At 46.6% G+C, this 25,796-nt stretch overlaps 1 protein-coding gene across 1 annotated transcript in view; it reads right to left on the reverse strand.

The window, feature by feature from the left end:
- Window positions 1-21,673, reverse strand: part of radx (RPA1 related single stranded DNA binding protein) — an 88,227-nt gene extending 66,554 nt beyond the window's left edge. Inside the window, exons 1-4 of the mRNA XM_072595573.1 lie at window positions 21,502-21,673; window positions 15,880-16,522; window positions 3,869-4,011; window positions 2,430-2,622 (exon numbers count right to left, since the gene is read on the reverse strand). Coding sequence (XP_072451674.1) covers window positions 2,430-2,622; window positions 3,869-4,011; window positions 15,880-16,519 — 976 coding nt within the window. The 5' untranslated portion in view covers window positions 16,520-16,522; window positions 21,502-21,673. The remainder of the gene's footprint in view (window positions 1-2,429; window positions 2,623-3,868; window positions 4,012-15,879; window positions 16,523-21,501) is intronic.
- Window positions 21,674-25,796: the final 4,123 nt, after the last annotated feature.

Below are 25,796 nucleotides of genomic sequence, written 5' to 3' on the forward strand. Positions count from 1 at the left end.
GGGGGGGTAAAGAGAGGGGGGGTAAAGAGAGGGGGGGGGTAAAGAGAGGGGGGGGGTAAAGAGAGGGGGGGGCAAAGAGAGGGGGGGGCAAAGAGGGGGGGGCAAAGAGGGGGGGCAAAGAGGGGGGGCAAAGAGGGGGGCAAAGAGGGGGGGCAAAGAGGGGGGGGGCAAAGAGGGGGGGGCAAAGAGGGGGGGGGCGAAAGAGGGGGGGGCGAAGAGGGGGGGGGCGAAGAGGGGGGGGCGAAGAGGGGGGGGCGAAGAGGGGGGGGCGAAGAGGGGGGGGCGAAGAGGGGGGGGGCGAAGAGGGGGGGGCGAAGAGGGGGGGGGCGAAGAGGGGGGGGGGCGAAGAGAGGGGGGGCGAAGAGAGGGGGGGGCGAAGAGAGGGGGGGCGAAGAGAGGGGGGGCGAAGAGAGGGGGGGCGAAGAGAGGGGGGCGAAGAGAGGGGGGGCGAAGAGAGGGGGGGGCGAAGAGAGGGGGGGCGAAGAGAGGGGGGGCGAAGAGAGGGGGGGCGAAGAGAGGGGGGGCGAAGAGAGGGGGGGCGAAGAGAGGGGGGGCGAAGAGAGGGGGGGCGAAGAGAGGGGGGGCGAAGAGAGGGGGGGCGAAGAGAGGGGGGGGCGAAGAGAGGGGGGGCGAAGAGAGGGGGGGCGAAGAGAGGGGGGGCGAAGAGAGGGGGGGCGAAGAGAGGGGGGGCGAAGAGAGGGGGGGCGAAGAGAGGGGGGGCGAAGAGAGGGGGGGCGAAGAGAGGGGGGGGAGAAGAGTGGGGGGGAAAAGAGTGGGGGGGAAAAGAGTGGGGGGGAAAAGAGTGGGGGGGGAAAAGAGAGTGGGGGGGAAAAGAGTGGGGGGGAAAAGAGTGGGGGGGAAAAGAGTGGGGGGGAAAAGAGTGGGGGGGAAAAGAGTGGGGGGGAAAAGAGTGGGGGGGGAAAAGAGTGGGGGGGAAAAGAGTGGGGGGGGAAAGAGAGAGGGGGGGAAAGAGAGAGGGGGGGAAAGAGAGAGGGGGGAAGAGAGAGGGGGGAAGAGAGAGGGGGGAAGAGAGAGGGGGGAAGAGAGAGGGGGGAAGAGAGAGGGGGGAAGAGAGAGGGGGGAAGAGAGAGGGGGGAAGAGAGAGGGGGGAAGAGAGAGGGGGGGAAGAGAGAGGGGGGAAGAGAGAGGGGGGAAGAGAGAGGGGGGAAGAGAGAGGGGGGAAGAGAGAGGGGGGGAAGAGAGAGGGGGGGAAGAGAGAGGGGGGAAGAGAGAGGGGGGAAGAGAGAGGGGGGAAGAGAGAGGGGGAAGAGAGAGGGGGGAAGAGAGAGGGGGGAAGAGAGAGGGGGGGAAAGAGAGAGGGGGGAAGAGAGAGGGGGGGAAAGAGAGGGGGGGGAAAGAGAGGGGGGGGAAAGAGAGGGGGGGGAAAGAGAGGGGGGGGAAGTGAGAGGCGGGGAAGAGAGAGGGGGGAAGAGAGAGGGGGGAAGAGAGAGGGGGGAAGAGAGAGGGGGGAAGAGAGAGGGGGGAAGAGAGAGGGGGGAAGAGAGAGGGGGGAAGAGAGAGGGGGGAAGAGAGAGGGGGGGAAAGAGAGAGGGGGGGAAGAGAGGGGGGGGAAGAGAGAGGGGGGGGAAGAGAGAGGGGGGAAGAGAGAGGGGGGGGAAGAGAGAGGGGGGGGAAGAGAGAGGGGGGGGAAGAGAGAGGGGGGGAAGAGAGAGGGGGGGAAGAGAGAGGGGGGGAAGAGAGAGGGGGGGAAGAGAGAGGGGGGGGAAGAGAGAGGGGGGGGGAAGAGAGAGGGGGGGGAAGAGAGAGGGGGGGGAAGAGAGAGGGGGGGGAAGAGAGAGGGGGGGGAAGAGAGAGGGGGGGGAAGAGAGGGGGGGAAGAGAGAGGGGGGGGAAGAGAGAGGGGGGGAAGAGAGAGGGGGGGGAAGAGAGAGGGGGGGAAGAGAGAGGGGGGGAGAGAGAGGGGGGGAAGAGAGAGGGGGGGGAAGAGAGAGGGGGGGGAGAGAGAGGGGGGGGAGAGAGGGGGGGGGAAGAGAGAGGGGGGGAGAGAGAGGGGGGGGAAGAGAGAGGGGGGGGGAAGAGAGAGGGGGGGGGAGAGAGAGGGGGGGAAGAGAGACGGGGGGAAGAGAGAGGGGGGGGAAGAGTGAGGGGGGGGATGAGAGAGGGAAAAGAGATGGGGGGGTGAAAGTGGGGGAGAGAGAAGGGGAGGGAGGGGGAGAGAGAGAGACGGTGAGAGAGAAAGGGAGACAATGGTGGGGGAGTGGGTGCATGGGGAGGGAGAGGGAAATGGAGGGATAATCAAAGACAAAAGTACTGAAGCTTTTATGCTCTGATACTAATGGGTGCCAGCTAACTGACCAGTAAGCTGGTTTTTGTGCTTACAGAATAAACAATGTGGGATATCTATGTCGTAGAATAATACTTAATGCACAGTGCACTTACGTTAGATAACAGTGAATGTGGTACTCTCACCTATGGTTCTAAGACTCTTTATCTGTGGGTCACGTGGAGTGGCCCAGGTTCTCATCTGGTAACTGTGTTTAACTGAGTACCGGTGCAGCAGGAGAACTGTGCCAACGTGCAGGGACTGGTACCATTCAGGACACAAAGAGTTCCACAAAACCAGTGGCATCATACCCGACTGATCAGCTACTTCAAAGTAGGCCTACAGCAAAAGCCAAAAGGAAATCTTAGACACAGTCACAGTCCGATGGGCGGGATGTACATCACCATCTCTACAATGGGTTTGCTTTACCCCAAATGCTGTACCACACCATTACAACCCTTTACCTCCGGGACCACAGGTAAACCTAAAACAAGAAATTACACCTCTAAAGAACACATCAAAAAACCCCAGTGGCTTTTAACAAAGTCAAAAAGTAAATACAAAGGGTTTTTTTGAGGTAAGAAGTTCAACTATCTGTATAGATATCAGTGAAGATAAATTAAGAACAACTTGTTGATACTGCATAACTGAACAGATATACTGCTTAGCGTTTACTGATCGATGCATTAATGTACAGATCTCTGTACAACAGGATGGAGAGGGTCAGGGGATAAATGGCAACATGGCAATTGTTTGTTCATCATTTATACGATGACAGACATTCTGATGCCTGAGAGTCCCTCTTCACACAGGCAGGCCATTTGTGAATATGTTTAAATCAAGTTGCTGTAATACAATTGGGAGCTTGATTGCAAACTAGTGTCAATGGTTTATCAGAGGTTGGAAAGCCCAACAGGGGGATTCCAGTGACACTGTGGTAATATCCCTACCTCGCGACCACGAGATCCAGGTTCAATCCCTCCTGCTTCAGAGATGTGCCTGAACAGGCTGATTAGAAAATATTGAACACGTAAAGATAGTGGTGGGGGCTGCGTGGGTGAAGAGGCTTTTCCAGCACACAGCTTGTGGGTGAGAACCTTAACTTTGCTCATGTTATGCAGCAAAATTCAATACTGAGCCACATAAAGCAGTCAGGGAATGATAGTTTATCAGGGGAGGTGATGGCCTACTGGTATTATTGGTTAGCTTGTTAATCCAGAGACCTGGCAATGTTCTTGGGACCTGGGTTCAAATCCTGTCTATGGCAGATGGTGGAATTTGAATTCAATAAATATGTGGAATTAGGCATCAGTTGATGAATCCATAGTTGATTGTCAGAAAAGCCCATCCATTTCACTAAGATCCTTTTGTGAAAGAAGTTGCTGTGCTTCCCTGGTCTGGCCTACATGTGACTCCAGACCCACAGCAATGTGGTTGTCTCTCAACTGCCCTCTGGGCAATTAGGTTGGGCACTAAATGTTGGAATTGTTTTGCAAAACATGAAAGTTCAGGATCAGGATTTAAACAGAGGAACATTTCAAAGCCTTCAGAACATCGGGGAGTGAATACAGATGGGATCACTGACCTGATATGGAAAGTCCACCTTTGTTTGGGGTCGTCCATAATAGCGTAGCCTGGACTTGTGCATTATTCGCACCAGAAGACGTGGAAATCCAACATTCGTTCTCCAGGTCATTGACAGGTCTTGGAGGGAAATGAGTCCGAAGCCTGTCAGAAAACAATGGGAATGGAATATTAGGTTTTCTTTCAAAATGAAAGGTGAAACATTAATTCTGCTTCTCTCTCTCTCTTTCCACAGATGCTGTTTAACTGGCTGTGTATTTCTAGCAGTTCCTGCTTTTTAATCAGTATTCACAGTCACCAATTTTAAAATGAGTTTGGATATGTATCGGTCAGTGGATAAGTATGGATTTGTGACGGTCAGATAAGTCTCAGTCTAATCCAGATGAACTGCCAAGGAAATCTCTAACATGGTGGACAGGGAAATGTCTTTGCATTGTGTCTGTATTGATTTACAGAAGGGACCTGAGAAAAGATTGTGAACAAAGAATCAGCACACAAAAAAAACTGGAGGTAACTTTGTGACAAGTGTCAGTAATTTGCTCTAATCGTTCTTTAATTGGCACTATGCGTCAAGTGATGTCACCCAGGGGTCTGTAACGAGGCCTCAGCTTTTGATTACTAACATTAATGACTTGGATTAAGGATGAAGGATATCCAACTTCATCAGTTACACAACCTTTGGAGTCATTGAATGTAGCATAGATGTGAATGTGTAGCTACACAGGGATAAAATATAAAGTAAATGAGCAGAGCTATGGCAGATGGAGTTCAAGGTTTATAAAATCATGATGGGTATGGATAGGGTAAATAGACATGGTCTTCTGACTGGGTTGGGGGAGTACAGAAATAGAGGGATATAGGTTTAGGGTGAGAGGGGCAAGATTTAAAAGAGACCTAAGGGACATGCAAAGGGTGGTGCATGTATGGAATGAGCTGCCAGCGGAAGTGATGGAGGCTGGTACAATTGCAACATTTAAAAGGCATCAGGATGGTTACTTGAATAGAAAGGGTTTAGATGGATATGGACCAAGTGCTGGCAAATGGGATTAGATTGGTTTAGGATATCTGATCAGCATGGATAAGTGGACAGAAGTGCCTGTTTCCGTGCTGAACATCTCTCGGCCTCTATAAGTCAGAAAGGTGGTGAAATACTCCCCATTTGCCCAGATGAGTGCAGCTCCAACAACATTCAAGAAGCTTGACATCATCCAAGTCAATGCACCCCAGTTGACTGGTACCACATCTACAAACATCCACTCCTGCCATGAGGATTAGATTAGATTAGATTACTTACAGTGTGGAAACAGGCCCTTCGGCCCAACAAGTCCACACCGCCCCGCCGAAGCGCAACCCACCCATACCCCTACATCTACCCCTTACCTAACACTACGGGCAATTCAGCATGGCCAATTCACCTGACCTGCACATCTTTGGACTGTGGGAGGAAACCGGAGCACCCGGAGGAAACCCACGCAGACACGGGGAGAATGTGCAAACTCCACACAGTCAGTCGCCCGAGGCGGGAACTGAACCCGGGTCTCTGGCGCTGTGAGGCAGCAGTGCTAACCACTGTGCCACCGTGCCGCTCACTGAGCTGAGTTTGATCGTAGATGTTTTGCCACCATTCTAGGTTACATCATCAGTGCACCTCCAGTGAAGCATTGGTGTTCTGTCCCCACTTGCTATTTATGTGTCTGCATCTGCTGGGGTTGGTGATGTTATTTCCTGTTTTGTCGCTGGTTCTGTTTCTTTGTGGTTGGTATATGGGGTCCAACTCGACCTGTTTGTCAATGGACTTCCAGGTCGAGTGCCAGGCTTCCAGCAATTCCTGTGCATGTGTCGATTTGGCTTGCCCTAGGATGGATATGTTGACAGGAATGCAGGCAACAACAACACCAACACCATTAGCAAAGACAGCACCTTCAACCTCCTGGATGTGTGCCTCACGACTCACTTCAGCTTCAATGGCCAGGTATACCAACAAATCAATGGAGCACCCATGGGATCACTGATATCAGGACTAAGAGCAAAAGCTGTCATGCAAAGACTGGAAAGCACAGCACTGCCTACTATCCAGCCAAAACGGTGGATTGACTATGTAGATGACAGCTTGATCATTACCAAATGCACACAGCTAGAAGAAACCCATCAACTGGTAAACAACAGCCTTACCAGCATACAACTCACCAAGAAAGAAGAGAACAACCGACTCCCCTTCCTGGACAGAATGGTCGAACACATGGCCAAGTGGGAGCTGCAGACCAGTGTATACAGGAAGGCCAGCTACATAGACCAAGTACTCAACTACAGTAGCAACCATCCCAACACCCACGAACAGAACTGCATCAGAACATTGTTCAAGAGAGCCACAATACACTGCAGCAGCCTAGAGCTGTGCAAAGCTGAATAAAAACACCTACACAACGTCTTCAGAAACAACAGGAACCCAGAAAGCATAGTCCGCTGATATCTCCACGACAGACCACAACAGGAAGACACAACATGTCCGGATACACTGGTCACGCTGCCATACATTAAGGACATATCAGAAATGACAACCAAAGTACTTCGACTCTTGGGTATCATGGGAGCCCACAAACCAACTCCCAAATTATGACAGCTATTAATATGTGTAAAGGATCCCTTACTGACAAACTATAGACAGAAAGTGAGAACTGCAGATGTTGGAAATCAGACTTGAGAGTGTTGTGCTGAAAAAGCACAGCAGGTCAGGAAGCATCCGAGAAGCAGCAGAATCGACATTTTGGGCATAAGCCCTTCATCAGGTATGAGGCTTGTGGGCCAGGGGGATAAATGGGAGAGGGTTGGGGCAGATAGGTGGGAAGGGAGACGGACAGGTCAAGAGGATGGTGCCAGGTTGGAGGCTTGGGACTGGGATAAGGTGGGGAGAGGGGAAATGAGGAAACTGGTGAAATCTATCTTAATCCAGTGGTTCCAGGGTCCCAAGATGGAAGATGAGATGTTCTCCATCCTGGCGACGGGTGTTTAGGCTTTGGTGATGGAGGAGGCCCAGGATCTGCATGTCTTTGGGGAATGGGAGGGGGAGTTAAAGTGTTCGGTACTGGGGTGGGGTTGGTACGTGTGGATACCCCGGAGATGTTCTCTGAAATTATCCACAAGTTGATGTATCGGAGATCACATTAGGTGCAACAGATACAGTAGATGATGTGTGTGGAAATACAAGTAAATTTCTGTCAGATGTGGAAGGATTCTTTGGGGCCTTGGATGGAGGTGAGGGGGGAGGTGCGGGTGCAAGTTTTATACTTCTTGTATTGGCAGGGAAAGGTGTTTGGAGTGGGGTATGGGCTGGTTGGGGGGGGGGATGCATGGATCTGACAAAGGAGTCACAGAGGGAATGGTCTCTCCCAAATGCAAATGGGGTGGGGTAGGGAATATATCCCACATGGTGGAGTCTGTTTGTAGGTGGTGGAAGTGTTGGAGGATGATGTGATGTATCTAGATGTTGGTGGGGTGGAAGGTGAGGACTGGGGGTTGGGGGTTCTGTCCTTGTTGCGATTGGAGGGGTGGGGTTCAAGGGCAGAGGTGCAGGAAGTGGAGAAGATGCATTGGAAGATATCGTCGACCACGTGGGAGGGGAAATTGTGATCTTTGAAGGAGGAGGCCGTTTGGGATATTCTATTGTGGAATTGGATGTCCTAGGAGCAGATGTGGCGGAGATGGAGGAATTGGGAATAAGGGACGGCGTTTTTGCAGGAGGCAGGGTGGGAGGAAGCGTAGTCCAGGTAGGTGTGGGAGTCAGTGGGTTTAAAGTAGATATCCATTGTTAGTCGGTCACCGGAGATGGAGCTGGAGAGGTCCAGGAAGGGGAGGGAGGTGTCTGAAATGGTCCAGGTGAATTTGAGGTCAAGGTGGAAGGAATTGGTGATTTTGATGAACTGTTCAACCTCTTCGTGGGCACTACCTCGTGCTCCTGGACCATCCCGGACACCTCCCTCCCCTTCTTGGAACTAACCATGGATATCTACTTTAAACCAACTGACTCCCACAGTTACCTAGACTACAACTCCTCCTACCCTGCCTCCTGTAAAAACACTGTCCCTTATTCCCAATTCCTCTACCTCTGCTGCATCTGCTCCCAGGACGACCAATTCCACCATAGAACATCTCAGATGGCCTGCTTTTTCGAGGATCGCAATTTCCTCTCCCATGTGGTCAACGATACCCTCCAGTGTATCTCCTCCACTTCCACACCTCCACCACTCCAATCGCAACAAAGACTGAACCTCCCCCACCCCCAGTCCTCACCTTCCACCCCACCAATCTCCAAATACATTGCATCACTAATTCTGCCACCTACAAACAGACCCCACAACTAGGGATACATTTCCCTCCGCACCCCTGTCAGCATTCCGGAGACACCATTCCCTCTGTGATTCCTTCAGCAGATCCATGCTCCCCCTACCAGGCCATACCTCACTCCCAGCACTTTTTCTGCCAATACAAGAAGTGCAAAACCTGCAGCCATACCTCTCCTCACCTCCATCCAAGGCCCCAAAGGATCCTTCCACATCCATCAGAAATTTACTTGTACCTCCATACACATCATCTACTGTGTCCGTTGCACCTGGTGTGGTCTCCTCTGCATCAGGAAATCAGGATGTCAACTTGCAGATCATTTCAGAGAACATCTCTGGGACACCCGCATCAACCAACCCCACCGCCCCACGACTGAACACTTCAACACCCCCTCCCACTCCACCAAGGACATGTAAGTCCTGCATCTCCTCCATCGCCAAACCCTAACCACCTGATACCTGGATGAAGAACACCTCATCTTCTGTCTTTGGACCCTGCAACCACACAGGATTAATGTGGATTTTACCAGTTTCCTCATTTCCCCTCCCCCCCACCTTATCCCAGTCCCAAGCCTCCAACTCGGCACCACCCTCTTGACCTGTCCATCTTCCTTCCCACCTAACCACTCCAACCTCCTCTCTCACTCATCACCTTTCCCTCCACCTTCATCTACCTATCACATACCCAGGTACCTTCCCTGCAGTACCACCTCCCTCCCATTTATTTCTCAGCCCCCTTGGCCCACAAGCCTCATTCCTGATGAAGTGCTTATGCCTGAAACATCGATTTTCCTGTTCCTCAGATGCTGCCTGACCTGCTGTATGTTTCCAGCACCACACTCTCGACTCACAACCAACAGAACCAATGTTATACACAAAATTCTATGTAAAGACAGTCAAAAGCACTAGATAGGGCAAACAGGAAGGAAATTAGCCACCAGAGCACACAAACACCAACTAGCCACCAAGAGATATGACCAGCTACCACTTGAACATACACATGGACAATGAAGGACACAAATTCGACTGGGACAACGTATCCATCCTAGGACAAGCCAAACAGAGATGTGCACAGGAACTCCTGGAAGCCTGGCATTCAACCCTGAACTCCATTAACAAACATGTCAAGTTGGACACCATATAACAACAATTAAGAAACAGAGCCAGTGACAAAAACGGAAATGACACAACCAATCTCAGCAGGAGCAGACAAAAAAAATAGCAAGTGGGACAGAACACCAATGCTTCACTGAAGGCACACTGATGATGTGACCTAGAATGGTGATGAAACGTCCGCAAACAAATTTACCAACTCAGTGAGCAAGTCAACATCCTCATCCACAACCTGAGCTACAAACTTTCTTGAATATTCTGAGCTCCCTCTGTCTCGAACGCTCAGTAGCAACAGGGTGTACTATCCACAAGATGCATCTGCTGAAGTTCACTGAAGATCCTCAGACAGAACCTTCCAAACACACAATCACTTTCATCCAGAAGGACAAGGGCAGCAAATACATGGGAACACCACCAACTGCAAGTACCTCTCCAAGCCAGTCACTATCCTGAATTGGAAATATATTGCTGCTCCTTCACTGTCACTGGGTCAAAATCCTAGAATTCCCTCCCTAAGGGCATTGGGGTCAACCCACAGCACAGGGACTGCAGCAGTTCAAGAAGGCAGTTCACCCCCACCTTCTCAAGGTCAAGTGGGCATTAATGCTGCCCAGCCAGCGTTGCCTAGGTCCCATGAGTGAAATTTTAAAAAGTGCAAGATCATTCACTCTGGACCTGAGAAAGGCAGACTACTCTACTCCACAAGTCGGCCTGTAAGGACAGAGAGCCCAGACATTACACTCTTTGTCAGTTTTTATTCATGGAAATACACATGTTAAATATGCAACTCTGAACAGTGATATAAAACAGTAAGCGATTGAATGATAAGGGTTAGTGTCTTATTAAGCAATTATTAAGAGAATTGAGCTTCGAGTACATTGACTTCTGTTAGTATGTAGGTGCCCATTGCCATCCCTTAGCCCCATTAATGTTGACAACTGATTAGAGCAGACAAGTAAAACAATAATCTGACATTATAATACCACATTGAAAAAATGCAGCACCATCATGTAGGTTAGTGTGATTTTGTCAGATACACCTGCATTCTGCAGATGAAACAATTCAAAAGTAACTCCTTTTGATGGACATCATTAGTCTGACTTAACCTCTGGAGCTCCCTTGAAACTTGCAGATTACTGTCAAGATTAGAGTGGTGCTGGAAAAGCACAGCAGGGGTCAGGCAGCATCCCAGGAGCAGGAAACTCAATGTTTCAGGCCAAAGCCCTTCATCAGGAATCATCCTCATTCCTGAGGAAGGGCTTTTGTCTAAAATGTTGATTTTCAAGCCTTTAAAGCCAAAATTAGATGCAGAATCAACTTGCATCTTCCAAAGGAAATCTGCTGCCCTGTACCACTAGATAGGACTTAAAGGAACATACTAACATTTTATTAGATTGAACAGGTACCAATGTTCTAGCGAAGAGGATAAATAGGGTGGTCAGTAGGACTTTAAACTTCTGAGTTGGGGGGAAGGGAAAGTGAAAGCGACAGGGAGTATGGAGGTAAATGGAAAGATAAGCAGCAGGATAGCATGTTTCCAGGCGGATTTAAAATTGAGGCAGACTGAGAATGCAGAAAAAAGCAAGGATAACTTAGGACATATGACTTACAACATCTCTAATAAGGAAGTTAGCATTAAGGCACTTTACCTGAATGCTCGTAGCATTCATAACAAAGCCGATGAACTAATGGCACAGATAATAGTGAATGATTATGATGTAGTAGGCATCACAGAGACTTGGTTACAGGGGGGTCAGGACTGGCAGTTAAACCTCCATGGTTTTTCAACTTATCGAAAAGACAGAGAGGTGGGCAGAGGGGGTGGGGTTGCCTTGTTAGTTAAGAACAAAATTAAATCTATGGTATTGAATGACATAGCGTCGGATGATGTGGAGTCTGTGTGGGTGGAATTGAGGAACCACAAAGGCAAAAAAACCATAATTGGAGTTGTGTACAGACCTCCTAACAGTGGTCAGGACCAGGGACGCAACATGTACCGGGAAATAGAGAAGGCATGTCAGAAAGGCAAGGTTACATTGATCATGGGTGACTTCAATATGCAGGTGGACTGGGTAAATAATGTTGCTAGTGGATCTAAAGAAAGGGAATTCATGGAATGCTTACAGGATGGCTTTTTGGAACAGCTTGTCATGGAGTCCACAAGAGAGCAGGCTATTCTGGACCTAGTGCTTTGCAATGAACCAGACTCTATAAAAGATCTTAAAGTAAGGGAACCCTTAGGAAGTAGCGACCATAATATGGGAGAGTTCAGTCTGGAGTTTGAAAGGGAGAAGGCAAAATCTGATGTAATGGTGTTACAGTTGAATAAAGGTAATTATGAGGGCATGAGAGAGGAACTGACTAAAATAGACTGGAAGCAGAGGCTAACCGGGAAGACAGTAGAGCAAAAATGGCAGGAGTTTGTAGGTATAATTGAGGACACTGTACAGAGGTTCATTCCCAAGAAAAGAAAGATTAACCGGGGAGGGATTAGACAACCTTGGCTGACAAAGGAAGTCAGGAAATGTATTAAAGAAAAAGAGAGATCCTATAAAGTGGCTAAGAACAGTGGGAAATCAGAAGATTGGGAAGGATACAAAAGCCAACAGAGGATAACAAAGAGTGTAATAAGAAATGAGAGGATCAAATATGAAGGTAGGCTAGCCAGTAATATTAGAAATAATAGTAAAAGTTTCTTTCAGTACATAAGAAACAAACGACAGGCAAAAGTAGACATTGGGCCACTTCAAACTGATGCAGGGAGCCTAGTGATGGGAGATAAGGAAATAGCAGAAGAACTTAACAAGTACTTTGCGTCAGTTTTCACAGTGGAAGACATGAGTAATATCCCAAAAATTAAAGGGTGTCACGGGGCTGAGTTGAGTATGGTTGCCATTACGAAAGAGATAGTGCTAGAAAAGTTAAAAAGTCTTAAAATTGATAAATCTCCTGGCCCCGATGGGATACACCCTAGAGTTCTGAGAGAGGTTGCTGAGGAAATAGCAGAGGCATTGGTTGAGATCTTTCAAGAGTCACTAGAGTCAGGAAAGGTCCCGGATGATTGGAAGATGGCTGTAGTAACCCCCTTGTTCAAGAAAGGATCAAGGCAAAAGATGGAAAATTATAGGCCAATCAGCTTAACCTCGGTTGTTGGTAAAATTCTAGAATCCATCATTAAGGATAAGGTTTCTAAATTCTTGGAAGAGCAGAGTCTGATTAGAACAAGTCAACATGGATTTAGTAAAGGGAGGTCATGCCTGACAAACCTGTTGGAATTTTTTGAAGAGGTAACAAGTAGGTTAGACCAGGGAAACCCAGTGGATGTGGTCTATCTGGACTTTCAAAAGGCCTTTGATAAGGTGCCACACGGGAGGCTGCTGAGCAAGGTGAGGGCCCATGGTGTTCGAGGTGAGCTGCGGGGATGGATTGAGGATTGGCTATCTAACAGAAGGCAGAGAGTTGGGATAAAAGGTTCTTTTTCAGAATGGCAGCTGGTGACGAGCGGTGTCCCACAGGGTTCGGTGCTGGGGCCACAGCTGTTCGCATTATATATTAATGATTTGGATGAGGGAACCGGGGGCATTCTAGCGAAGTTTGCCGATGATACGAAGTTAGGTGGACAGGCAGGTAGTACTGAGGAAGTGGGGAGGCTACAGAAGGATCTAGACAGGTTGGAAGAGTGGTCCAGGAAATGGCTGATGGAATTTAACGTGAGCAAGTGCGAGGTCTTGCACTTTGGCAAAAAGAATAAAAGCATGGACTACTTTCTAAATGGTGAGAAAATTAATAAAGCCAAAGCACAAAGGGATCTGGGAGTGCTAGTCGAGGATTCTCTAAAGGTAAACATGCAGGTTGAGTCTGTGATTAAGAAAGCGAATGCAATGTTGTCTTTTATCTCAAGAGGGTTGGAATATAAAAGCAGAGATGTACTACTAAGACTTTATAAAGCTCTGGTTAGGCCCCATTTGGAGTACTGTGTCCAGTTTTGGTCCCCACACCTCAGGAAGGACATACTGGCACTGGAACGTGTCCAGCGGAGATTCACACGGATGATCCCTGGAATGACAGGTCTAGCATATGAGGAACAGCTGAGGATACTGGGATTGTATTCGTTGGAGTTTAGAAGATTAAGGGGAGATCTAATAGAGACGTACAAAATAATACATGGCTTTGAAAAGGTGGATGCTAGAAAATTGTTTCTGTTAGGCGAGGAGACTAGGACCCGTGGACACAGCCTTAGAATTAGAGGGGGTCATTTCAGAACGGAAATGCGGAGACATTTCTTCAGCCAGAGAGTGGTGGGCCTGTGGAATTCATTGCCACGGAGTGCAGTGGAAGCCGGGACGCTAAATGTCTTCAAAGCCGAGATTGATAGGTTCTTGTTGTCTAGAGGAATTAAGGGCTACGGGGAGAACGCTGGCAAGTGGAGCTGAAATGCGCATCAGCCATGATTGAATGGCGGAGTGGACTCGATGGGCCGAATGGCCTTACTTCCACTCCTATGTCTTATGGTCTTATATGTTAATGCTGAAAGGGTACAATTTCAATTGTTTAAATGGATTCGCTTTAAAATATTTACATTCCAAGCTTCAAACTCAACTTCGCCTCTTTTTACAGTGAATCCCCTGTAAACATCCACCACCAAACAATAATTACGCTCCCACTCTATATAGAATGCCCACATACCTGTTTACCGTAATTCACCCTGGTATCCAGCACATTCAGGGAAGGGTGAGAATTGTTAGCTGCGTGAGAAATATGAGTGACTTCTTCGAGAACCTGTGTTATCACTGCGACAAGGTGAATGTGCATTTCAAAAATGAGTGGCCAGGACCATTCATATATACCAGTATTCCAGTCCTTTAAGGCAGGTCTTGAGCTAGCTTTAAGAATCCATTATCCCCTTACAATTGCCAATACCAGTAAAGTCTCCAATTCTTCAGACAGCACCTTCCAAACCCACGGCCACTTTCACCGAGCAGGACAAGCACAGTAGATAAATAGGAGCATTGCCTTCTGCAAGTTCCCCTCAAAGCCAAACACCATCCTTACACTGAAATATACCTTCAGTGTCACTGGGTCAAAAGATTAGAATTGCATTCCTAACAGCATTGTGGGTCGACCTACAGCACATGGACTGTAGAGGTTCAGGAAGGCAGCTCACGCCTACCTTCCCAAGGGCAACTAGTGATGGCCAATAAATGCTGCCCAGCCAGTGATAACCATGTCCCATGAGTGAATTAAAACAAAAATCCAGATCCCAAACATTTGGGATTCACCTTTTGAATCTTGGGTGCTGGTTACATGAGAATTCCGGATGCTTGTGAGCAGATAACGGGAATTTGCTGTCATTAGTCAATGTTTAATGTGGAGCTGTCAAGGAGCCCCAAAGAGATTTAAGAAGGTAAGTATTAAATAGACCCTACGCTCCCTCCAGCCTGATCTGCTGCAGTATCACCCTCCTACACGATCCACAGATGATTTGGTTTCCTTACTAACCAATTGTCTATTGATCTCTGAACAAGAGTACCAAACATCCCACTTTGCCCCTTTGGGACAGCACATTTCAAATTGCCACAATGGTTTGAGTGAAGAGATATTTCACCCCAGTATCTGAATAGTCTCAGAATAAGAGGTTGTCTATAATTGTGAGTTTTAGATTTCCCAGTCAAAGAAAACATCCCCCCAGCACCCACCCTCTGAAAGCCCTTTCGAATCTTAAATGTTTCAGTGAGATCATCTCCCATTTGACTACATACCAGACCAGTGACAGACAAACTAAAGCCCAGTTGGAAATTAACCCCAGCCCACATTGTCCAACCTTTCAGGAGGTAGGGTCCATCATGTTTATCTCTCCCATGGGGGTGAGAGGTGGGACAGATGCACATCCCAGTATGCCATGGCACAGCCACGGAGAAAACATCCTTTCCACATCCACCCTGTCAGGTTCCCTCAGGAACATTTATGTTTCAACTAAGTCAACTCATGACATAGATTTCAAGCCTTTAAAGCCAAAATTAGATGCAGAATCAAACTTGCATCTTCCAAAGGAAATCTGCTGCCCTGTACCACTAGATAGGACTTAAAGGAACATACTAAATCCCAAAGGATACATGTCCAGACTGTCTAGTATTTCTTCATAAGGCAATGAGTCCATCACACTAACACCCTTTCGTAAGTACAGTGGCCAATACTGTATGTAGTACAGAAGATGCAGTCTCACCACCACCTTGTATGTAGCTTTCCCACATCCTAATGCTGACCAACTGCATGTGACAGACACAGCAACCTGTTCATGTGAAACCTCAGCAGAGTCAACTTTGTCAAATCCTGGTGTACAGCACACACAGATGGAGAGCATCCAAAAATAAGAAATCCCCATTCACTTCTTGATTATGTAAACAATAGGTAAGTTAGCTCAGTTGGCTGGACGGTTGGTTTGCAATGCTGAGTGATGCAATAGTGTGGATTCAATTCCTGCACTAACTGAGGTGACCGTAATTTAGATAACTAATAATATGCTCGACAATATGGTGGAACGTAAAATGGAAAGTGAGCTCACCTTCAAGTGGGACATTTAGAAATGGTGGAGGCTTGGAACCAATCCATTCTCTGCCACATGGGTCATTGTTATTCCACAAGGGTAAATAATGAAGCCGTCCCACTCTCAAGGGGGTTTCTGTCTGCAAAGTCCTCAGAAGATCCTTTCCCCTCTGGGACGTCGTCAGGCTGCGGAGGGGCTCGATGCTCAGGGAGGGGATACTCAAACTGGGATCGCACTGTGCAGCTGCCAGCTCCAGCGCCTCAATCTGCAGGAAGCACCGGTTCAGCCTTTTCTCATCATTAACCAGGCTGCAGCGGGTGATGTGGATTCCGCGGCCCGCTCTCAGGCAGTTCCAGTGAACCAGGGAATTCAGGGCAGGAGCCAAGTGGCACTTCACGTGAGTAATCCCATCAGTCACTGTCACGTCGAAAAGGTAACTGGAAGCTGATCGGGATCTCTCCTCATTCCCAGGGCCTCGCAGGTATCGCTGGATGCTCACAACAACCAGAAGTTTGGAGGTGTCGAGAAATACGGGATACAAGGCGGTGGAAGTTGTAAGCTGCTCCAGAAGGGAGACAAGTGCAGATTTGTCCCTTTCCTCTGCACCACCTTCGAAGTGAACACTAGGGGTAGAACCGTCTCCCAACTCAGCCAACATCACCTAAATACAGCACAAGAGCATCCAGAGATCAACAAACTTACATACCCAACAGTGACATTTTAACAGGAGGGAATAAACAATGCAACTCCAAACCTGAGGAATGGAATGGAATTGTTCCTGAAACTCACACTAAGCATTATCGACATCGGACAAGTTACAGCAGCTCATGTCGGAAACGTTACTGCATCTTGAACTAAGGATTAGAATAGCATATTTTGTTTCTGAACAAATTTAATTTTGTTTGTATTTGGCCCTCAAGTGAAACTTTCAATTGAAAATTTGACTTTCCCAACCTTAAGCAGAACTTTCAACAAGGCCTCCACTGGAATAATAGTTGGGCTTAATTAAAGAAGCAGCTCAAACCAGTTCCTCTATAAGTGGATCAGATAGGCCTTTTTTGTTAGGAGCATATGAAACTAGCTAAATTAGTACAACTTAACACTTGAGTGCAACTGAAAATAGTGTGTGCTGGAGTTAGGTGACCAAAGAAGGAAGGGGCAGGGAGAGCAGAGATTATCCATTGAATTGACTCTTTTTAATTTTTTTGAGATTGCAGGAATTGGTTCCACTCCTGCCACGAGAAGAAAATTTAGTTATTAGATGGGTATCTGGTTAGTGCCTAAGGTTTATTCCATTCCTAAGATTCAATGTAATATGGAAACAAGTGGGAACGTTCAAAAATTATATTAAAATATAAGTCAAGAGAAAGTTGAATAAAATGATTAAGCCATTTAACTCTGTGTGAAGCTAGAGAAGTGATAGCTGGGCCTCTTGCTGAGATATTTGTATCATTGATAGTCACCGGTGAGGTGCCAGAAGACTGGAGGTTGGCTAACGTGGTGCCACTCTTTAAGAAGGGTAGTAAGGACAAGCCAGGGAACTACAGACCGGTGAGCCTGATGTCAGTGGTGGGCAGGTTGTTGGAGGAAATCCTGAGGGACAGGATGTACATGTATTTGGAAAGGCAAGGACTGATTAGGGATAGTCAACATGGCTTTGTGCGTGGGAAATCATGTCTCATAAACTTGATTGAGTTTTTTGAAGAAGTAACAATGAGGATTGATGAGGGCAGAGCAGTAGATATGATCGATATGGACTTCAGTAAGGCATTCGACAAGGTTCCCCATGGGAGACTGATTAGCAAGGTTAGATCTCACAGAATACAGGGAGAACTAGCCATTTGGATACAGAACTGGCTCAAAGGTAGAAGACAGAGGGTGGTGGTGGAGGGTTGTTTTTCAGACTGGAGGCCTGTGACCAGTGGAGTGCCACAAGGATTGGTGCTGGGTCCTCTATTTTTTGTCATTTACATAAATGGTTTGGATGCGAGCATAAGAGGTACAGTTAGTAAGCTTGCAGATGGCACCAAAATTGGAGGTATAGTGGACAGCAAAGAAGGTTACCTCAGATTACAACAGGATCTTGATCAGATAGGCCAATGGGCCGAGAAGTGACAGATGGAGTTTAATTCAGATAAATGCGAGGTGCTGTATTTTGGGAAAGCAAATCTTAGCAGGACTTGTACACTTAATGGTAAGGTCCTAGAGAGTGTTACTGAACAAAGAGACCTTGGAGTGCAGGTTCATAGCTCCTTGAAAGTGGAGTCGCAGGAAGATAGGATAGTGAAGAAGGCGTTTGGTATGCTTTCTATTATTGGTCAGAGTATTGAGTACAGGAGTTGGGAGGTCATGTTGCGGCTGTACAGGACATTGGTTAGGCCATTGCTGGAATACTGCATGCAATACTGGTCTCCTTCCTATGGGAAATATTTTGTGAAACTTGAAAGGGTTTAGAAAAGAGTTACAAGGATGTTGCCAGGGTTGGAGGATTTGAGCTATAGGGAGAGGCGAACAGGCTGGAGCTGTTTTCCCTGGAGCACGGAGGCTGAGGGGTGACCTTATAGAGGTTTACAAAATTATGAGGGGCGTGGATAGGATAAATAGACAAAGTCTTTTCCCTGGGATGGGGGAGTCCAGAACTGGAAGGCATAGGTTTAGAGTGAGAGGGGAAAGATATAAAAGAGGCTTAAGGGGCAACTTTTTCACGCAGAGGGTGGTATGTGTATGGAATGAACTGCCAGAGGAAGTGGTGGAGGCTGCTACAATTGCAACATTTAAGAGGCATTTGGATGCGTATATGAATAGGAAGGGTTTGGAGGGATATGGGCCGGATGCTGGTAGGTGGGACTAGATTGGGTTGGGATATCTGGTCAGCATGGACAGGTTGGACCGAAGGGTCTGTTTCCATGCTGTACATCTCTATGACTCTATGACTCATTAATTATAACACATTTTGGATGTGCGATATGACACAGCTGCAGCATGTGGGAGCTCCTGGATGTGCGGATGGTCTACCATAATTGATTGAACTGTGAGCAGTGTCAGCTCAGAGTTAATGATCCAGAGGCTGAACTACTGATACTGCAATGTGTTAGAGTAGGGAATTTTGCATGAATTCTTTGTACTAGGAGCAATCACACAACTTTAGATTGAGGTCTGATTTAGTTAATGTTCAGGGACAGGAGAGTGTAACTGTGAAAGAGGGAGGGAAGGGAACCCAGAGGACAGGAGCCTCAGTCCTTGCAAATGTCTAACACCTTTGAGGTTCTTGCAGCTTGCCTGGGTGAGAGTGATGGCTGCAGAGTGGATGAGCGAAATGACTATGACACCATAGTACAGAAATCCATTTAGTGGGGTGGAAAAACAAGACGGAATGAAGTGGTAGTAAGGAGAGTTCTGTGAGTGCCAGGGTTTGGGACCACTGTACTGAGCTGGAGAAGAACTCACAATGGGACAGGAAGAATCCAATTGCTGTGGTCGATGTGAGTATCAACTACATGGCTGGTCAAAAGAGGTTCTGCATTGTCCATATGAAGAGCTGGGTGCCACATTTAAGAAGCAGAACCTCAAAGGTCATAATCTCTGCCCGAGGCATGTGCAAATTGCAAGAGGGTGAACAAGGTGAGAGGGATGAAGGTGTAGCTGAATGACTAGTGTGGGAGAAGTGGGTTCCAGTCCATGGGGCCCTGATACCAACATTGCTGATAAGTGGGATTTGTACAATCTCCAGCTGGAGAGTGTTGGGGCCCATGTTTGTACCGACTGCAGAACTAAGGAAGTAGAGAGGATTTTAAACTGAATAGTGAGGCAAGGGATCAAATTCGAAAGAGGTGGTAAGTTACTGAGTAGAGACAAGGTCAAAATGAAAGGTATTAATATGACAAATGATAAACATCTATGATAGAAAAGCATAGAGAATATGCATCTAAGTGCCAACCAACAGATAAGGTGAGAACTTACAAAAAAAAAGTATCTGAATGCATGTCATATCAAAAAAAAAAGATGAACTGAAAAATAAGTAAGTCCCATCCAGTAACCAAATAAAGATGTGGCTGCAGGATGACACAGGTTTGGGATTTGAATCTCGAAGGACACAGGACATTTCAAACGGATAGGAAAAGGAGGAGGGGTGACTTTGATAGTTAGTATTAACACAACAGAGAGGGCAACCGAAGGTCATGCTTAAATTTGGAAACTAGGATGTTGAAACAGTTTGCATAGAGATGAGACATTTCAAAGGCAAAAGCTTACTTGTGCTTGTAGTTTATAGGCACCCCTTCACTAACTACATGATAGAGTGCAGCATAAAGGAAGAAGTTGCTATTCCTAAGAAATTTTCATCTACACACATTAACCAGAAAAGTGAGATGGACAAAGGAAACCAAGATGAGGAGCTCATAGTATGTTTTCTAGACAGTTTCTTAGAATGGTATGTTTTGGAGCCATCAAAGAGAAGGTTGTAGTCGATCTGATATCGTGCAATGAGACAGGATTAATTAAGGTGCCCCAAGATGGCAGCGGCTAAATCATGATTGTAAAATACAATCAGTGTGACAGAGGGAGGGGTCAGTCCAAACTACTTTTTACAATTTTACAATTTACATAAACATGTTTGAGGGCTTGAAAGCAGAGTTGGCTAAACTCATTTCTCAACGAGACCTGGGTGTCCTCCTGCACCAGTCACTGAAAGTAAGTGTATGGTTGCAGCAGGCAGTAAAGAAGGCGTTCACACTGACAGAATACAAGTAAAGGAACAAGGATGTCTCATGCAATTATACAGAGCATTGGTAAGACCACACCTGGAATATTGTGTGCAATTTTGATCTCCTTATCAGAGGAAGTATATTCTTGCTATAGAGGGACTGCAGTGAAAGTTTACCAAATTAATTCCTGGGATGGCAGGATTGACGTATGAGGAGAGATTAAATTGGTTAGGATTATATTTACTGGAGTTAAAAAGAATGGGGGGACGGGGGATCTAATCGAAGCCTAGCGAATTCTAACAGGACTGGAGAGGTTAGATACAGGTAGGATCTTCCCAATGATGAGTGAGCCCAGACCCAGGGGTCATAGATTAAGGATAAGGGGTAAAACGTTTAGGACAGAGATGAGGAGAAAAGTCTTCACCTCCAGAGTGATGAAGCTGAGGAATTCACTATCACAGGAAGCAGGCGAGTCCAAAACATTGAATATTTTCAAGAAGGGGTTATAGATCAATCTTAGGTCGAAAGGGATCAAAGGATTTGGGGAGAATGTGGGAACAGAAGTACTAAGTTGGGTGATCAACTATGATCTTATTGAATGTTAGAGGAGAGCTCCAAGGACAAATAGCCTACTCCTGCTCCTAATTACCTTGCTTCTTTGCAAATCTCAACTGACACTGAGTAACTTTGGAAATGTTACTTTAACTCACACTGAACAATCCTGGAAATGTTACTGTATCTCACAGTGATGTTGGAGATACCACTCGATCTGATCATATTAAAAACGTTTAAGGACTCAGTAATATTGGAAATGTTACTGTCCCACAGCAGCTATACTGGAAATGGTACTGTATTGGTGATGTCAAATCTGATGAAGAGTAAAAATGCTACCTTAACTCATGCACGCAGCAGGACTAGAAATGTCACTGAAACTCACAATCTGCTGTGACAGCTCCTAAACAATTCCAACATTGAATCCTGTGGCTGTCTTCATATAATGACGCTCTCAGTCGCTGGATTTGTTTTTGACAGAATGGCGGAACTGACAGTGGAACCAATATCAACGGAACTGCCCGAGAGTACCGAGCCTGAGCCAATGGCTGTCCTCCATTGCATGTTTCAAAATCACTGAGAACTGGGACGTAACAAACTGAGGGCGGGGATATTAAAGGGACCATCCCTTAAAGGGCAAACGGAGCTTAGACAGTGTCGGCAATTATTATTGGAAATCTACTAATCGTCTGTCTAATTGTCTGAATGAATGATGAGGTTCCAGACCGATACAGTTGCTACCTTCCCGGTTACAATGTTCATCGTTTTAAAATGGAACAACTTGTTTCCATGCAGCAATGCCAAGCTCGGGTTCAGCGCTGCCCGGGATAAAGATATTGAGGTTGAGTTCATACTTCAGTTTTCTATTGATTGAGTGAATTGATTATCCTCTGAGGACAAAGGGTCAATTCTGCACTGAATTATGACACATGAAAAACTGGTTAAAAACTCCCAAAGGGAACCGAGCCCAACTTTTGTGAGATTTGCGTGACTGAAGGCACTTTAGTGGATGTGTACAGGTACTGCTGACATACCTAATCTCCCATCACATACGAATTGGAGACGCCGGTGTTGGACTGGGGTGTGGAGTATGACTTACTCTGCAACCACCTGATGAAGGAGCAGCGCTCCAAAAGCTAGTGCTTCCAAATAAACCTGTTGGACTATAACCTGGTGTTGTGTGATTTTTAACTCTGTATCACTTATGAATATACCATTGGTGCAGGGATGTCTTTCTGCATCTGGACAGGGCCACACCTGGAATAATGTGTGCAATTTTGGAAGGATGTTATGGCTGTTGAGGGAGCACAAAAGAAAAGATTTAGCAGGAAAGATTGGTTTGGTTATGACTAAATTCACTAGTGTTTAGAAGAATGAGAGGGAATCTCATAGAATCCCTGCAGTATAGGGACAGGCCATTTGGCCCATCAAGTCCACACTGAACCTCTGAAGAGCATCCCACCCAGACCCAAAAATAGAAATTGCTGGAAAAGGCTCAGTAGGTCTGGGAGCATCAGAGTTAACATTTTGGGTCCAGTGACCCTTCTTCAGAACTCAGCCAGACCCACCCATCCTTGTAACCTTGTATTTCTCTTGGCTAATCCACCAAGCCTGCACATCCCTGGATAATAGGGACAATTTAGCATGGTCAATCTACCTAACCTGCTCATCTTTGGATTGTGGGACGAAACCAGAGTACCTGGAGAAATTCCACGCAGACAATGTGCGAACACCACACAGACAGCCGCCTGAGGCTGGAGTTGGTGCAGTGCCCCTGGTGCAGTGAGGCAGCAGTGCTAACCACTGAGCCACCATGCCACCCCATCTTATAGAAACTTATAAAATTCTCACGAGCCTAGACAGGGTAACCACAGGAGGGTGTTCCCAGTGGCAGGGGAGTCCAGAACTAGGGGTCACAGTTTAAAGGATATTGGGTAGGCCTTTTAGAAAGATGTAGGTATTAACCTTAGGACTAAAGGGATCTAAGGAGAAAGTGAGAACAGGGTACTGAGTTTTATAATCAACCACGATAATCTAGAATGTTGGAGCACGCTCAAAGGGTGGAAAGGTCTACTCTTACTCCTATATTCTAACTTCTAACCTAAGAAGTGTGGAATTCATATTTTTCAGGACTACAGTATTGGTGAAGTCTGTGGTTGCAGTGTGACCCCCGTGCTGAAAGTCTCAGATACCTCTCAGCTTCAGAATTTTATTAATCTCAGAGAAACACTGTAAGACAGAAGAAAGCCAGCATTTATTGCCTAGCTCAAATTGCCCTCAAGAAGGTGATGGAAGGAACTGCCTTCCAATTGTGTTGGACTACAACTGTGTTGCTGTTACTGGCCTGTATCAAGCAGGAGTGAAGAGTCATATGTTTTTCTCTGAGTCATGTGTGGGCCAGACCAGGTAAGAATGGCTGATTTCCCTATCTGAGGACACACAAACTGATAACTGGAAATTAATCACTCATCCCAAAAGGATCAAAGCGCTCACACATTTCCTGTTCAACACCTCCCATGTCCCTCTATCCTACCATTATATTTGTAATTGTAGTTAGCTTCCACACTGACCATCATCTGCAGCTTTGACTGCCATCTGTGAACACTCCAGCATGGCGATGACCAATCTTACCCCCTGCTCCTCTGTCAAACGGATGTGAAATAAACAAACAGAATCCACGGAAATTTTAGTGAGCTCCCCACGTGACAGAATAAGGTCAGAGCAGCTGAGGATGGAGGGTTAAAGGGACAATTTTCAAAATAGTTCTAGTGTTGGCCCCAGTTTGGCCAATCCCAGTAAGAACTCAGCGTAAACAGGTGGAGCAATTCAGTTAAATGCTGAAGTTCTGAACAGCTGGATCTTTCCTACTCAGAATTGTATTGGAATGCTCACAACTGGTGTGTTTTTTGGCGGGCATAGTACATATAATAGTCCAGGTAACCAGCCCAATATCTTCCCACTGTCCATTGAGATAACCATTGTAATACCCTAGATGGATTGATTGATTGATTTATTGTTGTCACAGGTACCAAGATAGTCTTGTTTTGCATGCTTATACAGGCAGATTGTACCATATAAAATGTACCTGAGAAGCAGAACAGAGTGCAGAATACAAGGTTACAGCCACAGAGAAGGGGCAGAGAGAGACAGATCAACATTAACATTTGATAGGTACATTGAAAAGTCTGATAACAGCTATTCTTGAATCTATCCACACAAACTTTTATATCTTCTGCCCAATGGAAGAGGGTGGAAGAGAGTACTATAGGGTGTGAGGGGTCTTTGATTATGTTCATTGCTTTCCCGAGGCAGTAGTAGGTATAGGCAGAGTCAATGAATGGAAGGCTGGCTTGCATGATGGACTGGTGTGTGCATGACTCTCTGTAGTTTCTTGCATTCTTAGGAAGTGCAGTTACCAAACCAAGCTGTGATGCATCCAGATCGAATGATATCTATGATGCATCTATAGATATTGGTCAGTGTCCTTGTGGACATGCTAAATTTCCTTAGCATCACAAGGAAGTAGAGACATTGTTATGCTTTCTTGACTGTTGCATTGACATAGGTGACCAGGACAGATTGTTGGACCCTGAAATCAGCTGTCCACCTGCCATATTTAAGTCAATTATTCCACGTCCATTCAGCTTGTTAATAGTATCCTGCCCACACTTGGCATGGGCAAACCACTTTTTAAAAAAGGGGTACTATCTATGTGTTTTAGCATTGAGGCAGCTCCATTCCCTAAGACATATGCCCGATTCTGCCTGCTCTCCAAACCCATCTCCCACCACTCCTCACCCAGCCTAGAATGGCCAAACAATCCCTGTCTGTTATCAGTGACTTGCCTCTCTCTGGGACACATTGGATTTTCATTGGTTACAATCCTATTAGTGTCCACCAGTGGGCTCTTGATATTCCAGGATTTAAAGAAAGTGAGGACTGCAGGATTTGAGCTTGAGTTTGATTTATTGTTGTCACATGTACTGAGATACATTGAGAAGTGTTGTTTTGCATGCTCTGTAGGCAGATCGCATCATACAAAGTGCATCAGGATAACAGAATACAGTGTTACAGCCACAGAGGAGATGCAGAAACAGAAAGACAGAAATCAAAATTACCATCTGAGAGGCCTGTTCAAAAGTCTGAAGAAGCTGTTCTTGAATCTGTTCATACATGGACTCAAACCTTTATACGTTCTGCCCGACAGAAGAGGGTGGAAGACAGTAGAAGATTGTTCATCAGCTGAACGGGTTGTGACTTTCTCCTACTGTGCATCACAATTCCTACTACCCACCACTTTAGTCCACACACAGTTGGATAGTGGCCATAGTTTTTGTCTCCTTACATGAGGAGGGGTACACTTCCACTGAAGACAGTTCAGTAAAATTTTGCCAGGTTCATCCCTGGGATGAAGGGGTTATTTCTGAGGCAAGATTGGAGTTGAGACAAATGAGAGTTGTTCTTACTGAAATTTAGGCTAATATAAGGTTCTGAGAGGGTATGACAAGGTGGAGGCATTACTCGTGAGCCAATTCAGAACTACAGGGTACAGTTTAAAAATGAAGGAAACCAGAACGCCCATATAAACACAGAATGTGTAAATTTCACACATCTAGTCACCTGAGGCTGGAGTTGAACATAGGTCTGTGGCACTGTGAGGTAGCAGTGCTAACCACTGAA

The sequence above is a fragment of the Chiloscyllium punctatum genome, chromosome 25 (genome assembly GCF_047496795.1).
Source record: "Chiloscyllium punctatum isolate Juve2018m chromosome 25, sChiPun1.3, whole genome shotgun sequence".
In the NCBI taxonomy this organism is placed as follows: Eukaryota; Metazoa; Chordata; class Chondrichthyes; order Orectolobiformes; family Hemiscylliidae; genus Chiloscyllium; species Chiloscyllium punctatum.